The following is a 24,669-nucleotide window of genomic DNA, read 5'->3' as shown; positions in this document are numbered from 1 at the left end:
TCACATTGAGACCAGCATTTTTGCTTATCTTCAGAGAATAAATATGATGTCCGCCTGAAACTGCTGAGGAAGCGTGTTTATCAGTTCAAGCTGCAGTGCATGATAATAACACAGTGCGGCACACAACGCCAGATTCCTGAATGTGTAAAAAGCTGTAATTATCTCAAAGAAAAGAACAATGCAAGAGAGTGCTTCATCACCACTCTGTTTTAGAACGTGATCCATAAATAGGCTGGGCCTGGTGGTTGGAGAGACTAATGTGTCACCAGTCGCACGTCTGATCTCCACGACATCTGTGCCAAAAACTGATAAAGGTTCAGAGTCTGCCTGTTAAAGACAATTTAAACCTTTACCTGTTCGGAGTGCACGCTTTCACAAGTATGTCCTCGGAACAAGGGGATTCCCCACTGATCCAAACTAAATTACACTTTTAATTATTTTTAAGAGAGTGAAAACACATGAAGATCACTATTTTATAATGCCCATGTAAATATTAAGCAGGTATCCACTTATGTTCTATTCAGGGTCATATAAACCCTCTAGGGCCCCCTCCTGCCTCCACTAACCCTATAATTTCCTATCTTTCGGCCCTCATCGTAGCAATTTATGTTGTGCTTTTGTATTGCAAACCATATTACTAAACAAATGTTAAATCAATCAAATTACCTTAAACTGAATGCCATGTGGAGAACCTGGAGCCCTCGGGCCCCCTGAGGTTTTGGGGCCTCAGGACAGCTGCTCTCTTTGCCCAGCTGGTAATCCAGCCTGGGTCCTATTCGACAACTTAAGTCCTCTTAATGTTTTTAAGAGGTGAATGATGGTCTAGTTGCCAATGGTAATTAATCTCTGATATGAGAATATTTGTGCATCGCCCTGCTACTGACCTACTGTCGCTAAGTACATTCATGTGTACTTTACTTGAAAATGTCCATGTCATGCAACTTTATACTTGTATTCCACTATCATTTTTAATGATTCTCAATTGTTAAGATCGACCTCACCTGGACAAGCTACACAGTAAAATGCTACACATGAAGGCATCAACATTAATATTATAACACTATGATATGAAATGGTTACGCAGTTTTTGTGCATTGGGTATTTTGATATATTTTACTAATATTACAATATTTAACTAAGTACTATTTTCAATGCCAGACTTTTACTTTACTTATACACAGTGGTGGAAGAAGTAGCCTACTAAGATCTTTAAAAAGCAGCAATACCACAGTGTAGAAATACTGTTACAAGTAAAAGTCCTGCATTCAAATGTTTACTGAAGTAGAAAAGTGTTAGAATCTAAATTATTCGAGTAAAATTAACTATATTTTCCCCTGAAATGGAGTGTAGAAGTAAAGATGGATAGAGAGATAAGATAGATAGATAGATAGATAGATAGAGAGATTGAAAAAACAAACAACCAAGTTAACACAACAACTTCTATCACCATTGTCATTACATTCCAGAGGTGTCCAGTGGCTGTTTATGTGTGCGCGCACACAGACAGTGTGCGTTTTGTTTGTTGTCCAGCAGAAGTGGTACAACCCACGCGGATCGGTCGCTATGGAGAGCAGCTCCCCAAGAGCGCGAGCCAGTAGCCACAGAGAGCGCGGACGAGCGAGGAGGAGGACCAGAACGTGCCAAAGCGCACAGACAGAGAGGAACCATGGAGAAAAGATCACCGATCAAGAGGACTTGGCCATCTAACGGACTGCGACTTTTAACGTCACTGCTCACCTTTTACGGACTCACCTGTAAGTTAACGGTTTCTTTGACGTTTTTGCCCACGCTACATTTGAGGCCATTGAAAGAAGTTGCACCCCGGGAGCTGCTACCGTTAGTCACCCGATTCAAAACGACGAGCCCGGGCTCACGCTAGTCCTCGTCGTGTTGAAACCGGGCTGTGTTCCGTTCAAAGCGTGCTAGCTTTATTTAAGCTAACGACTCTTGTCTGTGAACAGTTCACATCACGTTGGTAGGAAAGTACGTGAGCTAGCTGCTGTGGTCAGCTCACCGCGTTAGCTAAACCTAGTCTTTCACGTTTCAATACAACTCCGTTAGCGTGACACTATCGCTCACGTTTAACTTGCACCCGACGAAAAGCAACAGCTAATCACACACACAGGCAAACTCAATTAAAGTTAGATGTTCATGCACAATCACTCCACTCGGGACGGGAGACAACTTTAAGCGCAGCACTGATTTTGTGGTAATCATATACGCACGTTCTCGAGCCCAACGTGTACGTTATTTCTAATGTGTGACCCATCATTTCTTCGCTGACACTACTCAGGGAGTTTTGGGGGAAATGCCCACTCAGATAGAAAGTCATTGAGGAGCAGCATTGATTCGCGGTGTACTAAAACAGAAGCGGAATCGAGCATTGCTTGCGGTGACCGACGGTGAGCAAAGAGGAGCTCCTTTGTGAAAAGTTTGCCCGGTGGTTGTTGGATACAACGTTGTGTGAGAGGAGACCTCTCCGGTTTAGGCGTGAGGGGTGGAGGGGAAATGAAGACGCATTTTTAAGGGAGGCACTGCAGTCGCAGAGTCTCTGGAAGTATCGACCTGCAGGTTGGGCTGCATGCCAGACAAGAGTACACAGAGCACCTTCAAGTCTCCGTGCTGTCCCGAGTGGTGCAGCTGGATCCCACTCTCCTGGGCTGGCATGTGACAGGCCTGCTAAAACAAAAGAAGAAGAGACAAACATTGATGGATACCAAAGTAAATACAGCCCAGGAATGCACCGTTGCACCATGCAATCCATCCAAATCAGATATGCAATGACATCAAACCATTTCTGCATCGCTAACACGGTAATGAGTGCCATACTAGTATGACAGCCAATTGGCATCCGCTAATGATGGGGCTGCAGCTGTTGTGTACTGATCATCTTCAGATTCTTTTCTCAATCAATGATCATCTCTTGGAGAATAAAACATGAGAATTATTTTAAAAATCAGACTAAAATCTTTCAAGATTAAGGAAACCATATATATGGAAAATATTTGTTTTCACAGAAACAAGCAATAACCAAATTTGTTTTTTTTTCATGAGCGTCACTATAAATAGTTTAATGAATTGTGACCAATACATGTACTCAGTGTATATGTTCTAGTTAAAAATAAACATCTATTCATTAGTCGACAAACTGTGTAAAAGAGACACTGTTTCTGAATTACTTCATATCTTTGGGCTTTCTGTTAAAACTAAAACATCAATACGATAATACAGGCTGATATTAACTGATGGTAGAGTCATTGGTCAAGCTGTCATCTGTCATGCGCACACTCACACTTGCAACACATACTTTTACAAAGACCTCTTCATACCATACTTTTTCTGTCTGTACCCACAAAATGCTGGTTCATAAATCAACACAGGGAACCGATAAACAACGCATTGTTGCAAACTAAATTGATGAGCCAAATGTGCTGTTTGGTGTGTGTGTGTGTGTGTGTGTGTGTGTGTGTGTGTGTGTGTGTGTGTGTGTGTATGTGTGTGTGTGTGTGTGTGTGCAGGTTTTCACTTCAACTAGTCACTTCGACAGCCAAACGAGCTGGTCATTAACACCGAGGACAAACTAGCCAACGCAGGTTGGTGTCGTGTTTGGAAGAGAAACGGCTGCAGGTTTTTTGACTGTCAATAACATATGGTGGAGCCCATGTGGCCCAGGCCTACTGTGTTGTGTTTACCAGAGCACAAGTGTGCAGAGGGGACTCGTGTCAAAAATTGTTGTCATTTTCAGATTCCCTGTAGTGTAGACGGGGCTGTGAGGAGGGGATCCATTCAAGGCGTGGCTACAGGCGCTGAGCTCTGTAATTGAAGACCAAAGTTTTGTGGTTTCTTCTCTTTGCGCCGCATGATTCATAATCTAAATAAATAATGTTGTAATGGAGCCACCTAAATTACAGACTCAAAACAGAAATAGATTTGAAAAAGCAGTGCACTCACTGAGCAGATTTGTTCCTCATTGAAGTTAATGTGGTTATTAATTGACAGTAAAATATAGCCAGAGACAATATTTTTATCATTGTAAATATGAATCAAGTAGCTACGTCTTTGTCACCACAGGGCACATCGGGTCAAGACATGTTTTTGGGGCATTTTGTCTGGCACAGGTGGTTGGATAACTTAGTGTCGTTGTCAGTCTGGACACTACATTTGAGTTATAGATGCATTTAGTTACTTGTCAGCCGTCCTGGCTTCTCTGGGAAATTACAATGTTTTATCACACTCAGAAAAAAATTCATTTTTACTTGATTCTCTTGATACTTTTACCATTTTTCCAGTCAGTCTTCTTCCGACAAGGATTAGTTAAGCTCCAGCATGACTTAGCAAAGTAGACCAACTTGTGCTCCGCTGACTAAATATGCCTGCAGATGCAAACATTTCACTAATGTCTGGTGTTAATTATCCACACTAGTTATTTTCTATCGGAATTATACACAAGAAAGGGCGTTAAAGTACGTTTTAGCATCGGATTGACATCTGTGGATCGCAGCTGTGGCATTCATCTGATCCTCTCATTTCATCCTAAAACTCAGCTGTGGAGCAGCAGACTGAGAACTCCTAATCACATTAAATGCACGCAGTGTGTTTCTTTTTGAAGGAAGGCCATCAGCAGATGAGTGTGCCGCTTTATTGTGGGGCACGGAGGCAGTGTGTCTGTGTGTGTGTGGGGTGGGGGGGGTTCAGGGAGCAGGCTGTGGTCACCAGCTTATGTTGACTCCACCCTTCGCTTCCTCTTCCACCGACAGATGTGACTGACTGTCGGAGGCTTTGTGTGGCAAGCTGCTCCCTGGTGGTCCCTCCCATCAGTAAATTCAGAGCTGTAACCCCCAGTTTTAGCTGATCCCCCCCCCCCCGGCTCGTCTGTTGCCAGGATGAATAAAGAGACATCGCTGAGACACAGTAGTCCATCGCTGATTACTTTCAGCACACTGGTTTCACAAGTCCATTGAGGACTGCCTGCACCAACCTGTTAGACCTGAATTACCCGAACCACAGATACTGTGTATTATACTTTATAATAGGGGGTCTGAAGACGGCACTAATTTTCATTCATTTCAATGAAAGTTACTCGCTCAACGAATTAGAAAAAAAACTATTTATTCCTTATTTGCATATATGCATTAGTGAAGTGAAGGTTTTAAAGAAATTAAGAATAAAACATCTCAATACAAATACTTCGTCTTGGGGTAAGGATTTTAAATCTTTTGCCTAGCGGGATAAGGCTGGTGATATTTACTTTTCTTATCATCAAAGAAATCTAAAGACTTCTACAATGAATTGAAGGCCAAGTCATGATTTTGTTTATTCTTCCATTGTTGTCCGGAAACTAAAAACACATAATTGAGCCCCACCACTGCACTGGGTGACATGACCCTACAGCACCACGATCATCACGGCCTCCAGATTATTTTGAGTCAATCCCACATACACAATGCTGCATAAATACTAGCTAGCTCACCAAATAGGAGGTTATAGTCCCCAACAAATGCACTGCACATGTAGTCCTGTTTGAGTTTGCTCAAAAGTACAGCTGTTTTGGGGAAGTGCCTTTTTTTTTTCATTATTATGTCTACTTCCTTCCCAGGCCAATTGTTACCAGTCATTAAGACCAAAGTGCGTTGGTAATTAGCCATTCAAAATTGGGAGGAAAAGGGGGAACATGCAAAAAAAAAAACATAGAAAATGCTATTATTAGGGATGCTATTTTGTTAGCTAGTATATGTTGTCTACTGCATAAATCTTGGATAGACAGGAATTGACTGTTTCAATCACTGAGTCATAGGAAACTACACAGGAAAATGGCTTCCAGATATTTCCACGGTTAATTACCTACTGTGAATGAACACAGGGAAACCTTTTTCAAACCGCTTTTTTTGCCTGCTGTTTTCCAGGAGTCAGTATTTTCCCCTGAAGTTGGGGTCACTCGGATACACTGTGTCTTCACAGTCCATATTAAAGAAGTATACAGGCAGGGTGTGCACAGTCAGCAGTTTGATCCCCCCAGGAGGGGAGCACCGGGGTTATGGGAAACAGGTGTGGCTGCTTCTCACCACTCACTCCTATTTGTTTCACTCATTCAGCTGTCAGGTGGTTATGATGTTTGGGATGCGCACACAGTCGGTTGTATACACTGACACGCCCCCCTAACACCCAAGTGGGAGATTATTAACACCCACCAGTCAAACACTGGGAGGTGCTGACTGGAGCAAGTATGCTTTCAGTAGTGTTGTCCTATTTGCTTGTACACAAGGATTGGTAACATATGTGGTACATTGGCTAATGGAAAGAATCTCTTGGAGGCTTAGGCTGTAAAGTATAGTATGTGTTGTTTTTTTATACCGTGGTACATTCCTGATGTTTCACCGGGGTAAACGGTACATGACAAATGACAAGTCTAGGCTGAGGCCACACCAGCAGATTGTAAGATAGCTGCGTTATTTTTGTTTCAGAAGTTTGGCAAAATGTTCTGTATTCTTGCCTCGCTGTTGATGACTGTAAAATGAGGTTATATGGAACCAGTAGTAGAGGTGAAATGCTGCTGCCTATTTCTTTGGAGCACGTAGTCAGATCTTACCCATTAAACCTTTAAGAAGCAGAGGAGCGTCTGTGTTTATGAGGTTATTGAAAATCACACCTTCATAGTTTTCTAAATACCCTGGTATACCATAATACCCTGATACTGCCCAAGCCTAATCTCTTGTTTTCAGGACTGCTGCAGCTTGGGTCCCTCAGTACACTCACCTACACCCTAGTTCTTAGGTCTCTAGCACTTTGTTTATTCAGTGTCCAACCCTCTGTCTTGTGTTAACAATGGAGAAAAAAAAGCATTTTGCTCAAGTTTTCTGGACAATTTCCGCAAAGCCAATCAACCAACAAAGTGAATCTAGTCTTTACCATCTGTGTGTCCGTCATATTATACACATAAGATGTTTAATCTATAACATACAACTGCATTGAGCAGTGGAAACACAGACAGTATTGGACTTGCTATCCCAGCATCATCATTTGACATCATTACCATGTTGTCAGCACTTAAGTCCAAGGTTTCCAGGTTTCAGCACCCTCTGCTCTCAGTGTGTGTGAGATAACGTCAGACACTGAAACCAAGGGAAGGAAAGACTTGTCCCCTGTTCCAGAGTTCCCTGGTTTGGCTTGCTGAGCAGCCCTGGTCCTTGATGCAGATATATTGCGGTAATGGAACAGGATTTTGCACAACTGTGTGTCTGCTGGTATTCAACCAAATGATTCTGTATTCCCCTGTCATCCCCCTGTAGTTTGCATTCTTCTGCTTTAGTTGCTGATGGCCTCTTCATTTTCAAATGGACGGTAAAGCTTAGTCATAGATTACTGCTCACTGCCGACAGACATGATATTTCAATGTGGTTGGTGTTTTTGGCCTCTACTTTAGTTGTAAAAGTGATCGTAACAAAGTGGCAAGGTCTATTTATGGCTTAAACATGTCAGGATATCATATTGCATGAATTTAATTACATTTAAAGAGGAGAGCATCAGTTTAAAGGTTTCTTCACTCTACAACCCAGAGCTGTTAGACCAATATAAATGGGAGTACTACGGCCTTTATGTACTCAAAATATTTGTCTTTTACATCCAAGTGAGCTTCATATTATGGGAGCACTATGTCAAAACAGACGTGTAACCTGAGTCCCAGAAGAAATACACTTGGATGTTGTCTTACTGACTTTTTCCTGATTCTCTGTGGACTTAACGGTGTGGGAGGGAGGCGTGTAGTACATTGCAAAGACGGGTGTTGACAATATTCCCCTTCGATTGAAGTCTAGACGAAGTTGTACAGGATGTAGGGGAATAAAATGGCATCACGGACCGAGCGGTTTGGCTAAATGATTTGCATTGGCATGTTGTCAAGTACATGTATTTCTGTTTTTCTGTGAGGTCACTATAAATGCGCCGCAGTCAGCTGGGATTTTGGTTTTATCCCAAGCGACCCCCCGGCACCTACATCTCCGAGTTCTCACCGGTCAAAGTGGGTGGTAAGTACGAGTCAAGAGTAACATTTTAATCTGTTGCAGAAACAGGGTGAGAGTTGCCGGGAAAAGTGGGTGTGCCGGGAAAATTAACCAGGATATTGCTGCTGAAATGCCACATTGACCAAAGTACTTACTGTCTTTATTGACCATCGGGTGCACGGAGTACAGAGGCAGACTTTCTTTGGACTGCTTCACTTCCTCTCTTGTTGTGGAGTGGGGTTTGCTGGTATGCAGTGATGCTGAGTGCTCAAGAAAGTTTAAAACACCTTCCTCTGTCGATGCATTTCTACAGGCTGTACGGTGGGAGCTGCATCGCCACCAAAATATATGTTTAAAAAAATAAATGCTCTAATGAGTTAAACAGCTCACTGAACACAGACTAGTTTTAAAAAATACCTTCATAACAAAACATAAGTTGTTTGCTTTTAGTCTGTCATGCACCTCACTGGATAAAGGTGTATTGTTCACCAGCTACCAGTATTCCTCTTAACACCAATACATACAAATCTCCGAACATTCCGTGTTAACACTACCTCAGTGTTTGCAGCCTTCACGTGACGATCACTGACATCATAGATCACTCAACAAAAAGGTTGTTGACAGAAACGGGGTCCTGCAAGAAATCTAAAATTGGACACTGATGGGAATGATTTTAAAGGAAAACAGTGTAATTCCCTCTGGGCTCTCTGTGGCATATGGGAAACTATGTTTCCATTATGTTAGGTCAGCCTAATGAAAGTACAGTAGCCCATTTAGAGCCAGTGAAGGGCAGTGGCGTCTGTGATTAGTGCAGAACCCGTTCCCTATTCTCAGCAAAGCTCCACCCAACAAGGGCATGATCTATTTCTGTCTTAATGAATGGAAATTGAGCTTGCTTTTACTATTTATTTATTTATTTTTATTTTTTAATGGACAGTGATTTGTAAATTTGCAGTGTCTAAAAACAATGCATGCTTCTTAAATTATAATTGTTTTAGGTTAAACTGGCACATATGTGTGAATGGTTCATTGCTGGTTTTACACTTGAACATTGTTAAGAAGACTTCCATGAGGAAAATGACATTTGCTTTTCTTTTCACCTGATTGTTTGGGAGCACAGTTGAGTGGGACACGTTGGTGGTATCTTTGCTGTGGGAATGTTGCCCACAGATGTAACTGCGGTGAGTCCAAAGTTGAGCAAATGACAGTTTTGATTACATGACGCCAACATACAATTAATCTTTTATTGTCACACAGGCTAATGTGGAGAGTTGGACCTTGATGTATCATTGGTGGCCTGTCTGTGCTGTCTTTTGTTTGGCTTAATGGTGGATTTTAGCAGATGCTGTGAATAATTTACTAAAATCAATTAAACAGATACTAGGCCAACCGTAAAACAGCACTCTACCGTAGAACAGCACTTGTTCTGAATGCATAAAGGCTTCCGTTGTCAAAGCGTGATGTCTCTAATGTAGTAAATGTCTTAAACATTCATTCCCGTCTGTCAGCGTCTGAGACAAGATCAAGTTATTTTTTGAGAACACTCAGCTATCTAAAAGAGGACCGGAGCAGTAAAGGATGTACTTGATGAGCAAGCACACCCTGAGACAAACATTTCTACCCTAGTGCAATTTTCCACACTACTGTGGTGGGCTGGTGAGTGCAGTGCAGTCTCTATTAGCATTAACGTGCCAGGGATGTCATGCACTTAAGCTCTAATTGAGAAAGACTCATCGTAGCTTCTCCCCTGAAAATAAAAACACAGACATTTAAGTCACTTATTCACACAGCAGCTTAAAAAAAATTAATTGACTATCTGTGACTTTTTCAATTGTTCCAAAATTGTACATTTTGTCAAACCTGCCCATCTCTGGGTCCATAGTACTGTGTTCACATTCTGAAATAGCCTCCATCAAACCCCCCACAACAAACAATAACAGATCCCACACAATATGGCCGGACGCTGTAGTGTAGGAGTGTTTGTGTTTCCTCGATACACAGAGGCAGACATTGTCCTTCACAAGTTCTACAGCACAGCTGTAGTTAACTCCGATGAGAGGTGGTAACCTATCCTGACACTCTGTATGTCAACACTATTGATCTTCTTTTAAGCATGGATCTTTAATCAAATGTGACCTGGATGAGACGGGTACAGAAGTCTACTTTGCTATGGGGGACTAATGAGAAAAAGGGTTGTGAAGAACACAGTGACATGTGAAAGAGGCCCGCACGCCCCCTTTTTTTTAAAGGCCTGTCAGCCTGCGTTGTCTCCACCATAATTTAGCCCACTGAAAAAGCCTCACACCCTCTCAGGATACAATGCCAGGAAGGAAGGGGGTAGATTAGAGCTGGTGTAGGGACTAATGGTTTCTTCGCGCTGCACAAATATTTCTTGCGATAAAGGCGTGCTATAAAACAAGCAATACACCACTTGGCCTATCCTGTCTCTGACTGATTGAGTTATAGGTCTCACAAAAGTAAAGCATTGGTCTGGGGGGGGGGGGTGTTCGGCATATAGGCATTGTCTGCTTGTCCCTGGTCGCCTCTTTAGAGAGTAACAATAGCAAACAAATGGCTCCACACTGCCTATTGACTTCTTTGAGTTTCAGTGTTTGAAGGCAGAGAGATGGCTCTCAGAGAACGCAGGCTCTAGTAGAAGATTTATTGATGAAATTGGTAAAGCAAACTCCCAACTGTTACCATTTGTGTTATTTTCCACATATGTCTGCTGAACACAAGGAATGGTTAAATTGTTTTTCACTTGTTTTGGGTTGGAAATGGTGTTGAATCTAGTTTGCCAATGCAGTTTTCAAATGCATGTCAATGAACATTGTTCTTCACCTTGAGAATCAGATAGACGCTTAATATTACTCTAATGTTGCCATTGGCCTATTCTAGACGAAAGGCCTTTAGTGCTTGCAGTGAGCATGAATTACTGCACTCATTAACCAGTAATGAAACACTGCCCTTCAGCCTGTGTTCACCTCCTACTCACAAACTACCGAAGCAGGAAAGGAGTTGAGGACTAGCCCTGGTCTGGTGCATCTTGGGTTGCTCGCTAACCTCTTGAAGCGGAGAATGACAGGAAACAGCCAAACCCACCTTCCACCAGTTCAGGAGGTTTTTTTTTTAAGCTATAAACTAAATGATATAACTGCACTATGATGAAAGACATTAATGTTGGTGTTAGTATTGACATTTCTTTGCAAATCTATAAGATTTCTTTCAAATCTATAAGAAACCATTTCGTGGTTGAAAATTTCGTGGTTGAAAATGGCCTCAAACAGCATCTACTGTTTTAAATCAGCCCTAATCTCACAAAGACACTTCTTAGATGGAGTCGATCATCTGCGACATGAAATAAAATAATGTTCCGCCCTCTATTCAGACCCCCCTCCTCGCCTCTCCCCACACTGTCTATCGTTTTACACTTGCCCACTTTTTTTTAAGCATTTTTCTAAATAATGCAGTTGGTGGATTTAGCCTCAGACCTGGGGGTGAAGTTAAACTTTAACGCCATTTTACATGAATATATTTACATTTATACATCAAAATGAACAGTTAAAATGTTTGAATTGCTCTTCACAGGGTCATTATGGTTCATTGCTACTTGGATCTTATTTTCATAGGTTGTGCCATTGCTTCCATAGATTATGACAACATAGATTCTCCTCCAAGTAACTGCTGAGATCTGAGAAATCAGGAACGCCACTAAAAAAGTAGTTCGACAGGGAGGATCATACGAGGTTAGCCACATTTAGGTGAGAGCAACTTCTTACCTCAGGTAGTTGTGCAACCCTTAGTTGTAGAATGACAATAAACAAACCTTGTTCTCTGTTTAGAAATGACAAATGTCAGACATAACTATCTGTGACAAACCACAGATAGTTATGTGGTTTGTTTAATCACAATTATGACTTTCCATAATTAAATGAACACGATAGACTGACGTTTAAAGTCTGTGCCATGTAGAAAACTGCATATTTAAATAACGCGCTTTCTAAACTAGCAGCCAACCACCAGGGGGCCATCGAGATGTTTTGTCCGCACTTTAGTGTAGCTGTCATGCCGAGATTTGTTAAGTAGCAGGAATGTAGCACAACGAAGAAGTGAAAGCAGTGCTGTTTATTTGAATGTCAAAGTGCATACAAATATATTATAAAAATATTATAAAATACCCCCGGCATAGTACACAAAACATTAACGTTAGCTAGCCAACGTTGGCTGCAACATTATTTCAAGATATATTAAAAATAATAATCAGTTGGCCGTGAACATCAAAGGAGCATACATTGTGTATGTTTATTCAAACTGTAAAATGTATCTAGCTCAACGTTACCTCGTTAAATCAGCCTTTTTTTCTTGATATCTGGTGAGGTCATCTCATCCTCTCCCCTGGGTGGGCCTCTGGCTGAGGAGGAACTGCTGTACTCGCACTGTTTATTCGGTGATGACTTCGCAAGTCATCCTCAAAGTTGAGAGCGAGCTGACGATCGTTGATTTAAATTCGGTGGAATGGACAGCACTGAGCAGTCTTGCAATTGCAAAAATAAATTGTGAAGTAGCGGGGCAGCAAAGTGTAGAACAGAAACACTGAGACTTGAGTGAGAACTAAACAATGTGTTTATCATAAACCATAAATATGGTGACCAAAGATTTAGAAGAAAAAAGTTTTTAAATTGGCAACCAATGCTGAAGTCGGGGATCTCATCATTCTAAATTATATTGTTGGCACAAATCAACCACTCTGGCTTTGTAGTGCTCCCTATGCGTGTGTTTTTATCAGTAGTTTTGACTCGGTGGTCTGAACCACTCTGTCAAACTGTCATGTAATATCAGCTTGTGGAACTGATTGACATAGCAGAGCAACATTTGTATGTCCGAACACAGTTCACGCTCTTCACTTCTTTACTGCTGTCCATCTCACTCCTGTACTTCCTCCCAATAACTGCCCTATTTCTTGCTTTGTGTCCTTATCCCTTCTTGCCTCACTGTATTCATTTCTGAATGCTGAGCACTCAGAGTTTCCTCTTGCTTCGGTCCTAAACCACACTCCCTACTGCATAGATTTCATGTCTGCATTCTTCTCATGTGAGGTCTTCAGATCAGTCCCTCATGAGTGCTGTTTGACATGATAATCTCTGCACAGAGTTTGTCTACATGGACATGACACATTGTTGCATTGTGAATGTTTCTGGCATCGGATCTCTCCCGTCTCACACGGTTCTGACATGCAGTTCATTGCGACAAGCTCAAGCCAGGAGACGGCCTCCTCCTTTTGGGGAGGTCGGGGCCGGAGCGGGGTCAGGTCCGGGTAGGTGGAGATCTTGGCCGACGTGGAGTGTTTGAGCCGGTTGCCAGGCAAAGAGGAAGGTTTAGATTTACCATTGCGTCTTTCGAGCAGCTTGTCGCAATTAGTGATGTCAGGAGGGAAAGAAACAAATATGAAGCATTTCTTCAAAGGGAAGGAATAGCCTTCCCATGAGTTCATTCTTTCCTCGGGTTTGTCGAGTGAAAGAGGGGGCAAAAGTGCAGCTTGTTCCTCCTCGGGACAAAGTAGGTTTTGCAGGCCAGGGTTCTTCCTGTTTGAGTAAATAGGTTGCAAATGATCAAAACAGTGACACAGCCACCAAAATATAGTTTGTGTCCCGTTAAAATGTGGAACCTTATTTGGATAATCTGGATAACCAGTAATGAAACCAGTTACCGTCCTGATCCGTGCCTCTGCTCTGCAGCAGCCTGTTTCCTCAAAGAAACCACATGACAGCTCTGTTTAACACACTGCCTCCATTACATTTGCCTGCAGTATTTTAGATAATATTTCAAGGAGCTCTAGTTTGTGAGCTCTGGCAGTGTTCTTCACTGCCTCAGACTAGCAGTGCCAAGTTTCCCCACTCTCCTCATGGCTGTAGGTGTCCCATGCAGAGGCCATCTGTCTCTCCTCCCATAATGGTAAGGGTGGAGTCCTATTTAAGCCCCCCCTCCCTCCCTTCTCCCCCCTACTTACTCCCAAATGCTTACAGCAAAACAAACAACATAGCATAGATGGAGTCCTGTTTCTTTGAATGCTTTGCAAGCCCTGAAAGGTGACGCACACGGAGATAGACCAACTATGTGCAGTAGCAGTTGGGAGTGTAGTGTCAGGTAGCTGCAATATGTGGAGCATGTCACGGAGAAGCCGGGTCCGAGACGCGCGTCTGCATGGCATGTTAGTTTACCACTCAGACAACCGGTGCTGCAGGAGGATAGCATTTATAGTCTTGTAACAGTTAACATATGTATTGACAAATATTTATTTCACTGACAGGCTTTTTTTCAAGTTTATTATATTTTGTTCAAGAAAAACTAATACGTTGCTCTAAGGTGACAACAAGCAGCTGTTGTGTCAGCTCAGATGGCTCTGACCCTGATTCTCCCCCACACCACCAGTGCACCCAGAGGAGTCCGGCAGACGCAATGCAAACACAGGGCAACACATGCACTGCTAAGCACATTACAGCAGTGTGGGGCTCTTTCTTTTTTTAGACCAGGCCATGAATCATAGCTGGGTGAAAGATGTAAATGCATCCCGGAATTATCTTAAAGAAATAATCCAAAGTGACTTTCCCAAGTGAATGACCAAAGAAAAGGCATGTTTGGTTAAATGCTTTAGTTTAAAAGGTTAAGAGCCTAAATACAGTGCTCGATAAGATTAGTTTACACAGTGAGGAAAGGAAACCAAGCTAAAATATTTTGAAAATGTGGGTCAGCAGAGAAAGAAAACAAACAGGAAAAGCAAAGTATTATAGCACAGCATGACCCTTCACAACACAATGCACCATACATTTAGGACTCAGCAGCCATTCAAACAAAATGCCAGACTCTTACACACATGGGAAGAGAGAAACTGTGTGTGTGTGTGTGTGTGTGTGTGTGTGTAATCACTGAAATTACAGGGGAGGTAATGGGTCAGCCTCCTTTGGCTATATTCCTCACAAACCAAGATAGCATTGCTGTGGCTTACCGCTCAGATTCATGCCAAAGACTCAAAATACCAGCCAGTGGAGCACTTTTATAAGCTCTACTCCATACACATCCGAGACTACGTACAAAGTGGAAATTTATGGCTCCCAAATATAGCTTACTCGGCGCAACTGTGTCAATACTACTGAGGCGTAGCGTTTGAATATTTTGAATGAAATCTACTTTTTACATTTTATCTCTAAAACTAATATTTTCACCGTGTCTATTGTACTATTTACTCTACAATTCACTGTTGAATTGGTAGAGCCTCTTAAAAATGTCAAAGCGTCCATAATTCTATGAATGAAACATTTGTTTAATTATGCTCACAAAAAAACACTACGCCTTGGGTGGATTTTTTTCCCCATTTGGGGCTGTAGACATAACCTGTAATTTAGGATTTATTTCAGGTTAGGTTTGCAAGATTCTGCATTCATTCCCATTGAGTTGTTTTTTTAGTTTTTTTTGCTACAACCCATCAGCTGTGATACAGTACAGTACAGTACAGCTTGCACGCCTGGAACACAGAAACGCTTCAGTGTTACAATTGTGATTTTTGCTGTGACCTGAACTCAGGCATTTGTTGTCACATGGTCACCTAGTCTTGACTTGCTTTTAGTAATTACAGCATTCAAATATCCATTAATATTCAAAACCAAGTTTACAGGTTGCATTGCTTTACTTTAAAATAACTCTAATTAAAAGAAGAGAAACCTGCGGTGGGCTTCAAGTCAAATTAAGGGCCGTATAAAAAGAGGGCATACAACCATAAAATTGCTTGTTTTGTTTCATCTCCTTCCAGTGATGTTTTTTTTTTCCTATCCGGCTTAAAAGGTGCTCTGATGATTAGCGAGAGGGACAGTCTGAGTGCCCCGCGGTGAAAGTGTGTTGCTTATTAAGAGGGAAAGCCGAGCACTCCGAGTAACCCAGATGAATTCTGATCCCTTTTTCTTACCCCATGAAAAACATATTAGCTGTTAATGGACTATGGGAAGACTCTGATACAGTGTACTGCGACTTGTTGAAGGCCAAGCAAGAATGTCATTTTAATCTGAGACTCCCCGATGACACATCCCAGCTACTTCAAATTTTAATCTTTCCTATAGCCGTCACAGTGGACGGGGAGAAACGTACTGTTCGACAAATGGATTTGGATTCACAGACAATTTTTACAATTTAATTAAAGCTTTGACAGTGACGTGTTGCTGTGGCTTATCTGAATCTCATCTCCATCCTGTCCTCTCTCTCTCAGCAGGTGTGAGCAGCAACCAGGTGCTTGTTCCTGAGAAAGTGAATGCCGTGCTGGGGAAGAACATCACGCTGGGCTGCAGAATAGAGGTGGGCTCCAACCTCACACAGAGCTCCTGGGAGCGGCGTCTACCTTCAGGCACCATTACCTTGGCGGTGTTCAACCCCGAGTTGGGAACCTACATCCCCCCAGACTTCACCAAGCGCATCTCGTTTGTCTCCCCCTCTGTACGGGACGCGACCATCACCATCGAAGGGGCCGGCTTTGCAGATGTCGGGTCCTACACCTGCAAAGTGGTAACATTTCCTCTGGGCAACACACAAGCATCAACCTATGTTAATGTATTAGGTAAAGTATAGCTCTGTCACCTCTTCTCATTGTATCGAGTGCTTCTTAATGCTGGTCTTTAATCTCACTTTTCCTACTTGGACACTGTTGGTTGTGATTAAGCAAAGCTTAGGTGACTACTAAGTGTTTGCCCCGAGGGAACAAACTGCTCCCTAAAGCTACCTAGCTTTGTAATTTACTACCAGCACACAGGCCACGTACATTTAAATCCCCATAGGAATGCTCTGTATCGAAGCTGCTGTGGTGTGGTCCCTTTCATTTCACTCGGTGTCACTTACTGTGAAAAACTGCTGAGTCAGGGTTTAAATGAATTCCTCCTTTAGGTTCTCCACGAGCCCACTTGCATACAAATCAAAAAGTGCAGATATTAATACTTGAATGGAATATAAAGACTCTACTCCTGTAGCCACCGTGTAAACAACGTGCAGGGGGTTCAAAGAGTCTCAGCTTGGTGCAACTAGTTGCATGCAACAACAAGTTAATTGCAGGGTGTGCTCTCATGACATCAACTCTCATCTAACAAAGCTGCATTAAATAAAGTTGAATGTGTCGCAATGCTCTTAACTCTACAATGTGCAGCTACTTGCCTGGAGCCAGTGATGATTGTCGTCTTTACTCTTTGTCACGAATTATGAAATCATACCTCAGGCTGAGTAGTTGGCATCTGTGAAGCTCCCACAGGCGCCGAAGAAGCAGATGACAAACTTGGCAATCCATGGTTTAGAAAATGTGTAATAAAAAATACAATACTTTTGGGTATCTGCACATTTAGTGTCCCCATAAATTTTCTTTTTTTTTTTTTAACGATTTCATCTGTAGTTGCCCAATCAAAAAAAAAAAAAGGTCACTGTATCGTAATAGGAAATGTACAAAACCGCATCAAACACACACGCTGTGTGACTGTAATACATTTTAAATGGAGATTGTCACTCTCAAAGTACTGCATACATACACTATACTGTCTCTGCACTGGTGTCAAGGGCTCCTCTGAGGAGCGTGGACGTTGAACGTTCTCTGCGGTCAGCGTATGTTTCAAGCCCTAAATTTGCGGCTGGATTGCACTCCGGCAGCGCTGAGAGAAGCAGATTGCACTGTAGGCAGTAGTTTCCCGTCTCCCTCCAGAGACCGGAGGAGACTCTGATGACTAATGAATGGTACATTAAGTGCTGCTGTGACAGCCACAGTGTCTGGGACCTCACAGAGTTCAGCTTCACCTAGCAGCTCCTCTCTTAGCAGCTTCTCAGGCATGTTGTATATTTTTGGATCACACGAACATGCTTAGGCCTACACAATTCATGTGTAATTAGGTTGTGATTATGGTGTTATATGTTCTTGGCTATTGGATACATGACATGTGGGCATAGATTGTTTTTCTTAAGGAGAACACGCATCACAATTACAAGACCTAAACTCAGCGGATTGAAGTTCCCAAGGCTTCTTCATCTCTGCCTCGTTTTGGGTTAACTGGTGCATTTTTCACAAGAATGTTTTGAGGTTGCTGCATCCCGGAAAAACAAATTCTGGATAACGCGTCAACGTGTGGACAATATACTGTTGAACCGGAGTTTGTCAACATATTGTTCTAATATACAGAACACTGGTTGTATGGTGTGTATTGTATTTCCTTCAGTTTAAACAACTTAACTCAAAATTTTGATACATTGATACTTTGTGTTTTAGGAGAGAGAGCACTTGATTTCACTTGCATTCCTTTTAAATTAACTAAAGCAATTAAAAGATTATTCGATTAAAAGGCTCAAACGCATGAATAATAGACCGAAGTCACGACACACATTATAATGATTAACAGGTGCAGTGGACATTGACTTATTTTAAAAAGTTACACTCTATACAAACCTTTTCTTCATTCACGAGACACTCGACACACTAAAGCGTCTCATAGAAAAGACCCAAGCTTTTAAGGAACAGCTCAGCAGGAAGTGTGCGACAGCACGCGAGCCAAAAGTCCCCACCAGTAAGCAATAGGAAAGGAGCAGAGGAGGACATTATGACACATGAATGAGTTAGAATGACCCTTTGTTTCAAAGTGCTGATGGGTGAATAGGAAATCGAATAAACTGACTTTCTTAAAATCCAAACATGTATGAGACACACATAAAGCATTTGAGTTTTATCCTCCAACCGTGAGCTGCATTCTTTTTGTCTGAACTTGTCAATAATGCACCTTCCCCTTTTTTGCTGAGTCATAAAATTGAAAAATCCGCCCCACAGAGAGATGAGTAAAGTTTCTGACTCGCCAAAGCAAAAATCTGAAGAGGGTGATTTTTTTCGTGTGGTGAGAAAGGTTTCATTTCTCCTTTTCAGTTTATTTATAAGACGTCCCGTCCTCCAGTTTCTTGGAAGTGTGTGTCATAAAGCTAGTATGCAGCTTATATATTCGTGTTCTGTTACCTATTAGCTAGATTGATCTTACCTGCTTGCCGCGTGCGGCTTCATTTGCACAGTTAATTATGGTTGTTGTAGTTCATTGGCTTTTCTTTCTTACAGCGTCAACTTTTTGCATCACAGCATCCAAAATCTAAAAAGAAAAATGGTGCCTGTTTATCTCAGAAACGCCACACATCATTATACCAAAGTGACCGCTTTAAATTGTACAAATACAGTAAAAATGTCCAGACGTGATGCATGGCCATTGAGCATCTCGTTAACTTCTTCCACGGGTTTCCCACTCTGACATCAGTGTTTGTACGCATATGTGGATCTGTGCGTGCGTAGGCGGGAAAGGGCTAATGCAGCCGGTTTGCTGAAGGGAAATCGTTACCCTTTCCCCCTAAAGCATTTCCACTCATCCCAAGCGGTCCCCTCCCTTTCCTGACAGCAACTCCAAATTAACACGTCTCTCTGATTTAGTTATTCTGAAGCTTCGGCCAGCTCGCCTCTTTAACATAAAGCGGCTACTGTTTATAGACGGAGGCCTGCAAGGAGGGGCACGGAGAAGAGAGTGAAGAATGCGAGGTGGATGACGCCCCTGCAGTGGGTACGGGAGATGCCAGGTTTATTTTTAGAAAAAAGGGGTGCCGGGAGTTATTTGAAATTGTTGTTGGACCTCCTGCCTCGACGGGGAAGAAGTGGGGCGACAGATGTCTTGAAGGGCCTTGTCTTGTGGATTAGGCCGGCGTGTGCCCCCACGTGTCTCTTAAAACTGTCACTATTGCAGTAAGTGGAACAGCTGTTCTTTTAAGAGGGACAGAGATGGAGGAGGCGGTGCACTGGGAGACAAAGAAGAAAAAAAACACAAGTGGGAAATTGTGGTGGTGGTACATGGAAGTGTGATCTTGTGTAACCTCTGTAGCCGGTTGACTTCACTGCCTCTCCCTCAGCAGAACACCTTTTGTCCTTTTTTTCCTCTTTTGTGTTGCTGAACTTTCTCAAGTGTCGGTCAGTTTGTGATTGTTAAAGCTGGGGTAGGCCGTGTATTTTTGGCGTCATTGGGGAAAAAAATTCAAGAGCTCTGAGGGAAAACCGGACTTCTTTCCTGTGACGAGAGAGAGAGTGCATTCCTATTGGCTGTTGTACAAATTGAGATGTGCACGCATGTTCCTTCAGACGGCAAAAGCCTGATTCAATGGCAGAATATCCTGTCGCAAAGGTTAACATTCAAGCATTGGCAACAACTGCCTGCACTGCAAATAAACCCAAAGAGGGAAGACTGACTTGACAATCTACAATATAGGCGAAGCGTTTCAGAGAGAAAATGTTGTTGATACCTTCTGCTAACTGTCGTCATGAGACAGCCACATCCGTGAGCTAGGCAAAGTGGCTAAGCAGCGGACTAAACTATTAACGTTTTCTTTCCATCTCTGAAGCGTTCGTTAATAATGTAGCTCACCAGAGCCTCAAATCACAGCATGGTATCTCAGAGGGCTTTACAGGCCCACAAGTTGTCAAAGAAAGCAGGACGGTGCTTCTTATAGAAATGGCATCAGGGTCACAATCACGACCGGCATGAGGTACAGGTTACTGTATGAAGCGTGCGCATATGCCTGTGCTCGTCTGGTGGGAGGGGCTTAAGAGATGCATTGTCAAAAAACAAACGTCTACCCTAGAGCACCACTTGAATTACAATATCATGAAAGTTTATTGTTGAATTTTTGCTCAATGACGCCAAATACATCCACTTTAACCCGGCTTTAAACAGTGCTCCACGTGTTTTTTAGGCCAGTGCAGCATAATAAACTGTTTAACTGCTTTACGCAGCAGGTGGAGGGTTGCGTTACTCTGGTCACGTCCCTCTTGCATGGATCTGTTTTTCCTCTGTTGGAAAAAAAAATCCTTGTTCGGTCTGAACCTGCAGTTATTCTCAGAAAGCCAGTATAACATTACCCCAGCTCTAAAGCGCTGACAAGTGTACAGTAACCTTCTGTACAACATAGCCAAATACAAACGCATCAGTGTTGGCTGTCAGTAGCCTCTGATTTTGGAATATTACGGTTTTCCCCCCAGAAATCATAGCTCCACTAGAACCTTAGAGTCGGACCACTAGACGACCCATCCTGTAACACACCATATGTTTGGAACACAACAATAAAGACGGCTCAGTCTCCACTGAAATGCCTTCATAAAGATTGAGTAGCATGGTTCATTCATTTTTAATGCATATATGTGAAATGGAAGAAGTCAATCTGCTCTCTCTGGCAGTTAAGTATACTAAGGCCACTCCCATTATTTATTCATATACATACTAAAAAAGATCAATATTCATTATGTAATCTTTCCTCTATTCTGTCATTTCCTCTCCCCCCCCCCCCCCTTTCCTCCTCCTCCTCGCTCTCTTGAACACAGTGGAGCCAAAGGTCTATGTGTCCGCCGGCCCCACGGCTCTGCTGGATGGTGGCAACGAGTCGCTGGTGGCTACCTGCATAGCGGAGCGGGGCCGTCCCACTGCTGAGGTCTTCTGGGAGACGGAGCTGTACGGACGGAGTGAGAAGCAAAGTCGGGACGAGCCCAACGGCACCACCACTGTACAAGTGCACTACATGTGGCAACCGCAGAGCTACGCCCAGGGGAAGGTGCTCACCTGTGTGGTGCGCCACCCGGCCCTGCAAACAGAGTTCCGCATACCATACATACTTAATGTTCAGTGTAAGTGCGCTAATATAACTACGCCTCCTTGATTCCTGCTTTGTCTTTTCTATATTTTTTCTTATTTTCAACAAGTAAATTGATCCAAATGCTTCTTAGTCTCTGTGCCATAGACCTCCATTGTTCAAAAACTATTGACTCACAACACTGTTAACTCCCCGTTTAAAGTTTCTACTGTAATACATTTGGTAAAGTGCAACATTCCCAAATTATTTGTCCATCATTGTCCTGGAATTTGGACAGGAACACATCAGCACTATGTCCTCCTGTTTCAGTAAAGCTTGCTCAACATAATGCAATAACAAAAATCAATCGTATCAGCAGCCTCAACTTCCACCGCAACATGTTCAGAGACACAAATTAATCCGAATTTCAGTCTGAATGGTTTTGTGTCTTCCTCCCGTCACCAGCTCTCACCAGCTGCACCACATTGCTTCTGATCATCTTGCTCGCCACCTTGCATTGGTTCTAATACTAACGCTGCTCAATAATTGTGTAAGATTGTGCCGTTTATTGACATTTTTGCTGTTATCATCAATGATATACATTTTTCCTGAAATCACCGAGATGGATAATCCTAATCAATACAGCCAGCAAAGTAATGATTGTTATAGTTCTAATTGTGCAGCCCTAACGGGCACAGCATATCTTATGGATATTAACCCGTGATAATAGCTTGATTTATGAATGGCCCGATCACTACCTTTCCCTTTTTACCATAAAGGGGCCGTTTAAGAGTCGTTTTAATGTTGTAATCATTGATGCATACTTCCTTCGCGAGCGCTACTAAGGGTTTGTCTGAGCTTGGACCGTGTGAGTGCCGGCTAATGAAGGTATTTTATGAAATATTGATCAGGCCTCAGCAGCAACACAAGTAGCAGGGGGCAGCGGATGGAGACGCAGGAAAACAAAGGTTAATACGCGGAGAAAGAGGCTTTCCAGCTCAATAAATCATGTCAAACGCAGAGGCAAGGGATTTTAAGTGCAAAAGAAGCACAATTTTAACGTTGAGTTGCGTGAAAAGGGTCAGTGGACACGATGAGACGAGGTCCTCTTCCTGCACGCTGTAATGAGTTCCTCATTCGCCCTCCAGAGAAATCAAAATGAAATATTGGATGCCTAAGTCAGTGTTTGCCATGTGTTATTACAGTGGTATGTGCTGGGCTTCATTTAGGCATCCTCCTGCTTTCCTTTGTTTTATTTCTTTGTCACGGTGAGGCAGTAGAGTTTATTATTAGCTGCAGTACAGCTACTGTCTGAGTGAGTCTGTCATTTTCTAACTTTCCACCGACCCCGGAGTCATTTGTTTGTTCTCTTGGCTCTTGTTCACCAGCAGGTCCCGTACCCTGCTCCAGTCCTGCACAGCCTTTGTTTTTGTCGTTGCTCACTACTGTGCTTATAATGCACGCTTTGTTCCTTCTGGAAAAGCTCATCTGTCGCCAGGCTGCTGGGATCCCAATGACTGATTATTTAGTCCTAGTCTTATATCCTTTGAATGAACAATTAAACCCAAATTAATACGTTTTCGTCTGCACGAACAAACTTACTGTTGCACGAGGTATAAGAATAAAAGAAAGGATTGTATGTATTGGTAAATAATGCAAATGCTTTACATCGTAACCTTTTTGTTTTATTTTGTTTTGCAGTTGAACCAGTGGTATCGATTGTGGGAATTGACAAAAATTGGTATGTGGGTCAAGAGAATGTAAAGTTCATCTGTGGAGCCAAAGCCAACCCACCTGCCCATCACTTCACATGGACCAGGTCAGTACCCACCCCCAAAAAATGCTTCCGGTGTGAAAACTTTGTGTGGATTTTAACTTCTCGTCAGAAATACATGGCATACATACCCTGATGGTCCACCTTTCAAGACAGAATAAGTAAAAACAGGCTGACATACATGCTTGCAAATGTGGCAGCCGTCTCCGTCCCAAATTCAGGGGACACAGCTGTTCACACGACGATATCTTTTGCAGTTCACGTTATCGGCAGCTAAAGTTGAATTACATGACATGATGTGAACCATTGGAAAAAAAGTCATTGTAGAATGTAAATAACGGACGCCATTTTTTGTAGTTTGTTGATGGTTCATATAAAATCTCACTCGCACAGTTAACTGTGGTGTAGTGAAACTTGGCTGAGTTTAACACTGGTATTGAGTGACGACGAGTTTTTACATGAATGATCAGCTGCTGATTGGTCCAGTTGGGTAAAACTAAACTCGGTTTAAACAAACTTCAATTAAGCAGCGAAGCAAAGAAAGATTCTGTCTATAAATTACCTCCAGCATGACTTGTGGAGCCCGGGCACTGGAACTGTCAAATGCGCTGCTGCACCGATTGGGAAGACTCCCTGCTATAAATAAAAGATTCCAAATGGTTCATGCATCAGAGCAGCACTCGCCTATTGGCAGCTCTTTGTCATCATCTTGCTTTAAAAAACAAGAAACATGACCGTACCAGTAAAAGTCTACACAGCCAAACTCTTTCTTTTCTTTTTCCTGCCCTGACGTTGAAACCGTGTGTTCATGTAGAAAGCTTTTCCCCCTCGACTGATGGAAGTGCAGTCAGCTCCAATTATCCCAGTCATGTGATCGTAAGATAGTTGCAACAGGCCTATGAATGCTAGAGTCAACACAACCAGCAGAGCAGTGACATCTCTGCGAGTCATAGATGGGTTTTTCAGTTATTCTTTAAAACATGCAGCAATAACAACGTATTTCCCTTTGAGTCTCTGTGTACGATGTACCGCACGCTCTGAGATTTTACTTAATGTTTCATTTCTGCACAGGTTGGATGGATTGATGCCCGAGGGTGTTGAGAAATCAAACAATAGCTTTGCTTTCACTCGCCCGTTGGAGCGCAACGACTCCGGAGTGTACCGCTGTGAAGTGATGAACGACATTGGTCTCCGCAGCCAAGACGTGAACCTCTGGGTACAAGGTGCGTTTTGACTTTCTCTCTCTCCCCA

General features: G+C 42.6%; 1 protein-coding gene across 2 annotated transcripts in view; it reads left to right on the top strand.

The window, feature by feature from the left end:
* The first annotated feature begins 1,551 nt into the window (after positions 1 to 1,551).
* nectin3a (nectin cell adhesion molecule 3a) overlaps positions 1,552 to 24,669 on the top strand; it is a 26,053-nt gene continuing 2,935 nt past the window's right edge. The window contains exons 1-5 of one of the 2 annotated variants that reach the window (XM_031863567.1): positions 1,552 to 1,754; positions 16,255 to 16,596; positions 21,400 to 21,699; positions 23,346 to 23,463; positions 24,490 to 24,641. In XM_031863567.1, coding sequence (XP_031719427.1) covers positions 1,667 to 1,754; positions 16,255 to 16,596; positions 21,400 to 21,699; positions 23,346 to 23,463; positions 24,490 to 24,641 — 1,000 coding nt within the window. In that variant the 5' untranslated portion in view covers positions 1,552 to 1,666. Of the gene's footprint in view, positions 1,755 to 16,251; positions 16,597 to 21,399; positions 21,700 to 23,345; positions 23,464 to 24,489; positions 24,642 to 24,669 lie in introns of both variants that reach the window. The other variant, XM_031863565.1, reaches the window with a different exon arrangement.

The sequence above is a fragment of the Anarrhichthys ocellatus genome, unplaced genomic scaffold, assembly GCF_004355925.1.
Source record: "Anarrhichthys ocellatus isolate YVR2014 unplaced genomic scaffold, GSC_Weel_1.0 scaffold29, whole genome shotgun sequence".
Lineage (NCBI taxonomy): Eukaryota > Metazoa > Chordata > Actinopteri > Perciformes > Anarhichadidae > Anarrhichthys > Anarrhichthys ocellatus.
This window is presented reverse-complemented; position numbering and strand designations above follow the sequence as displayed.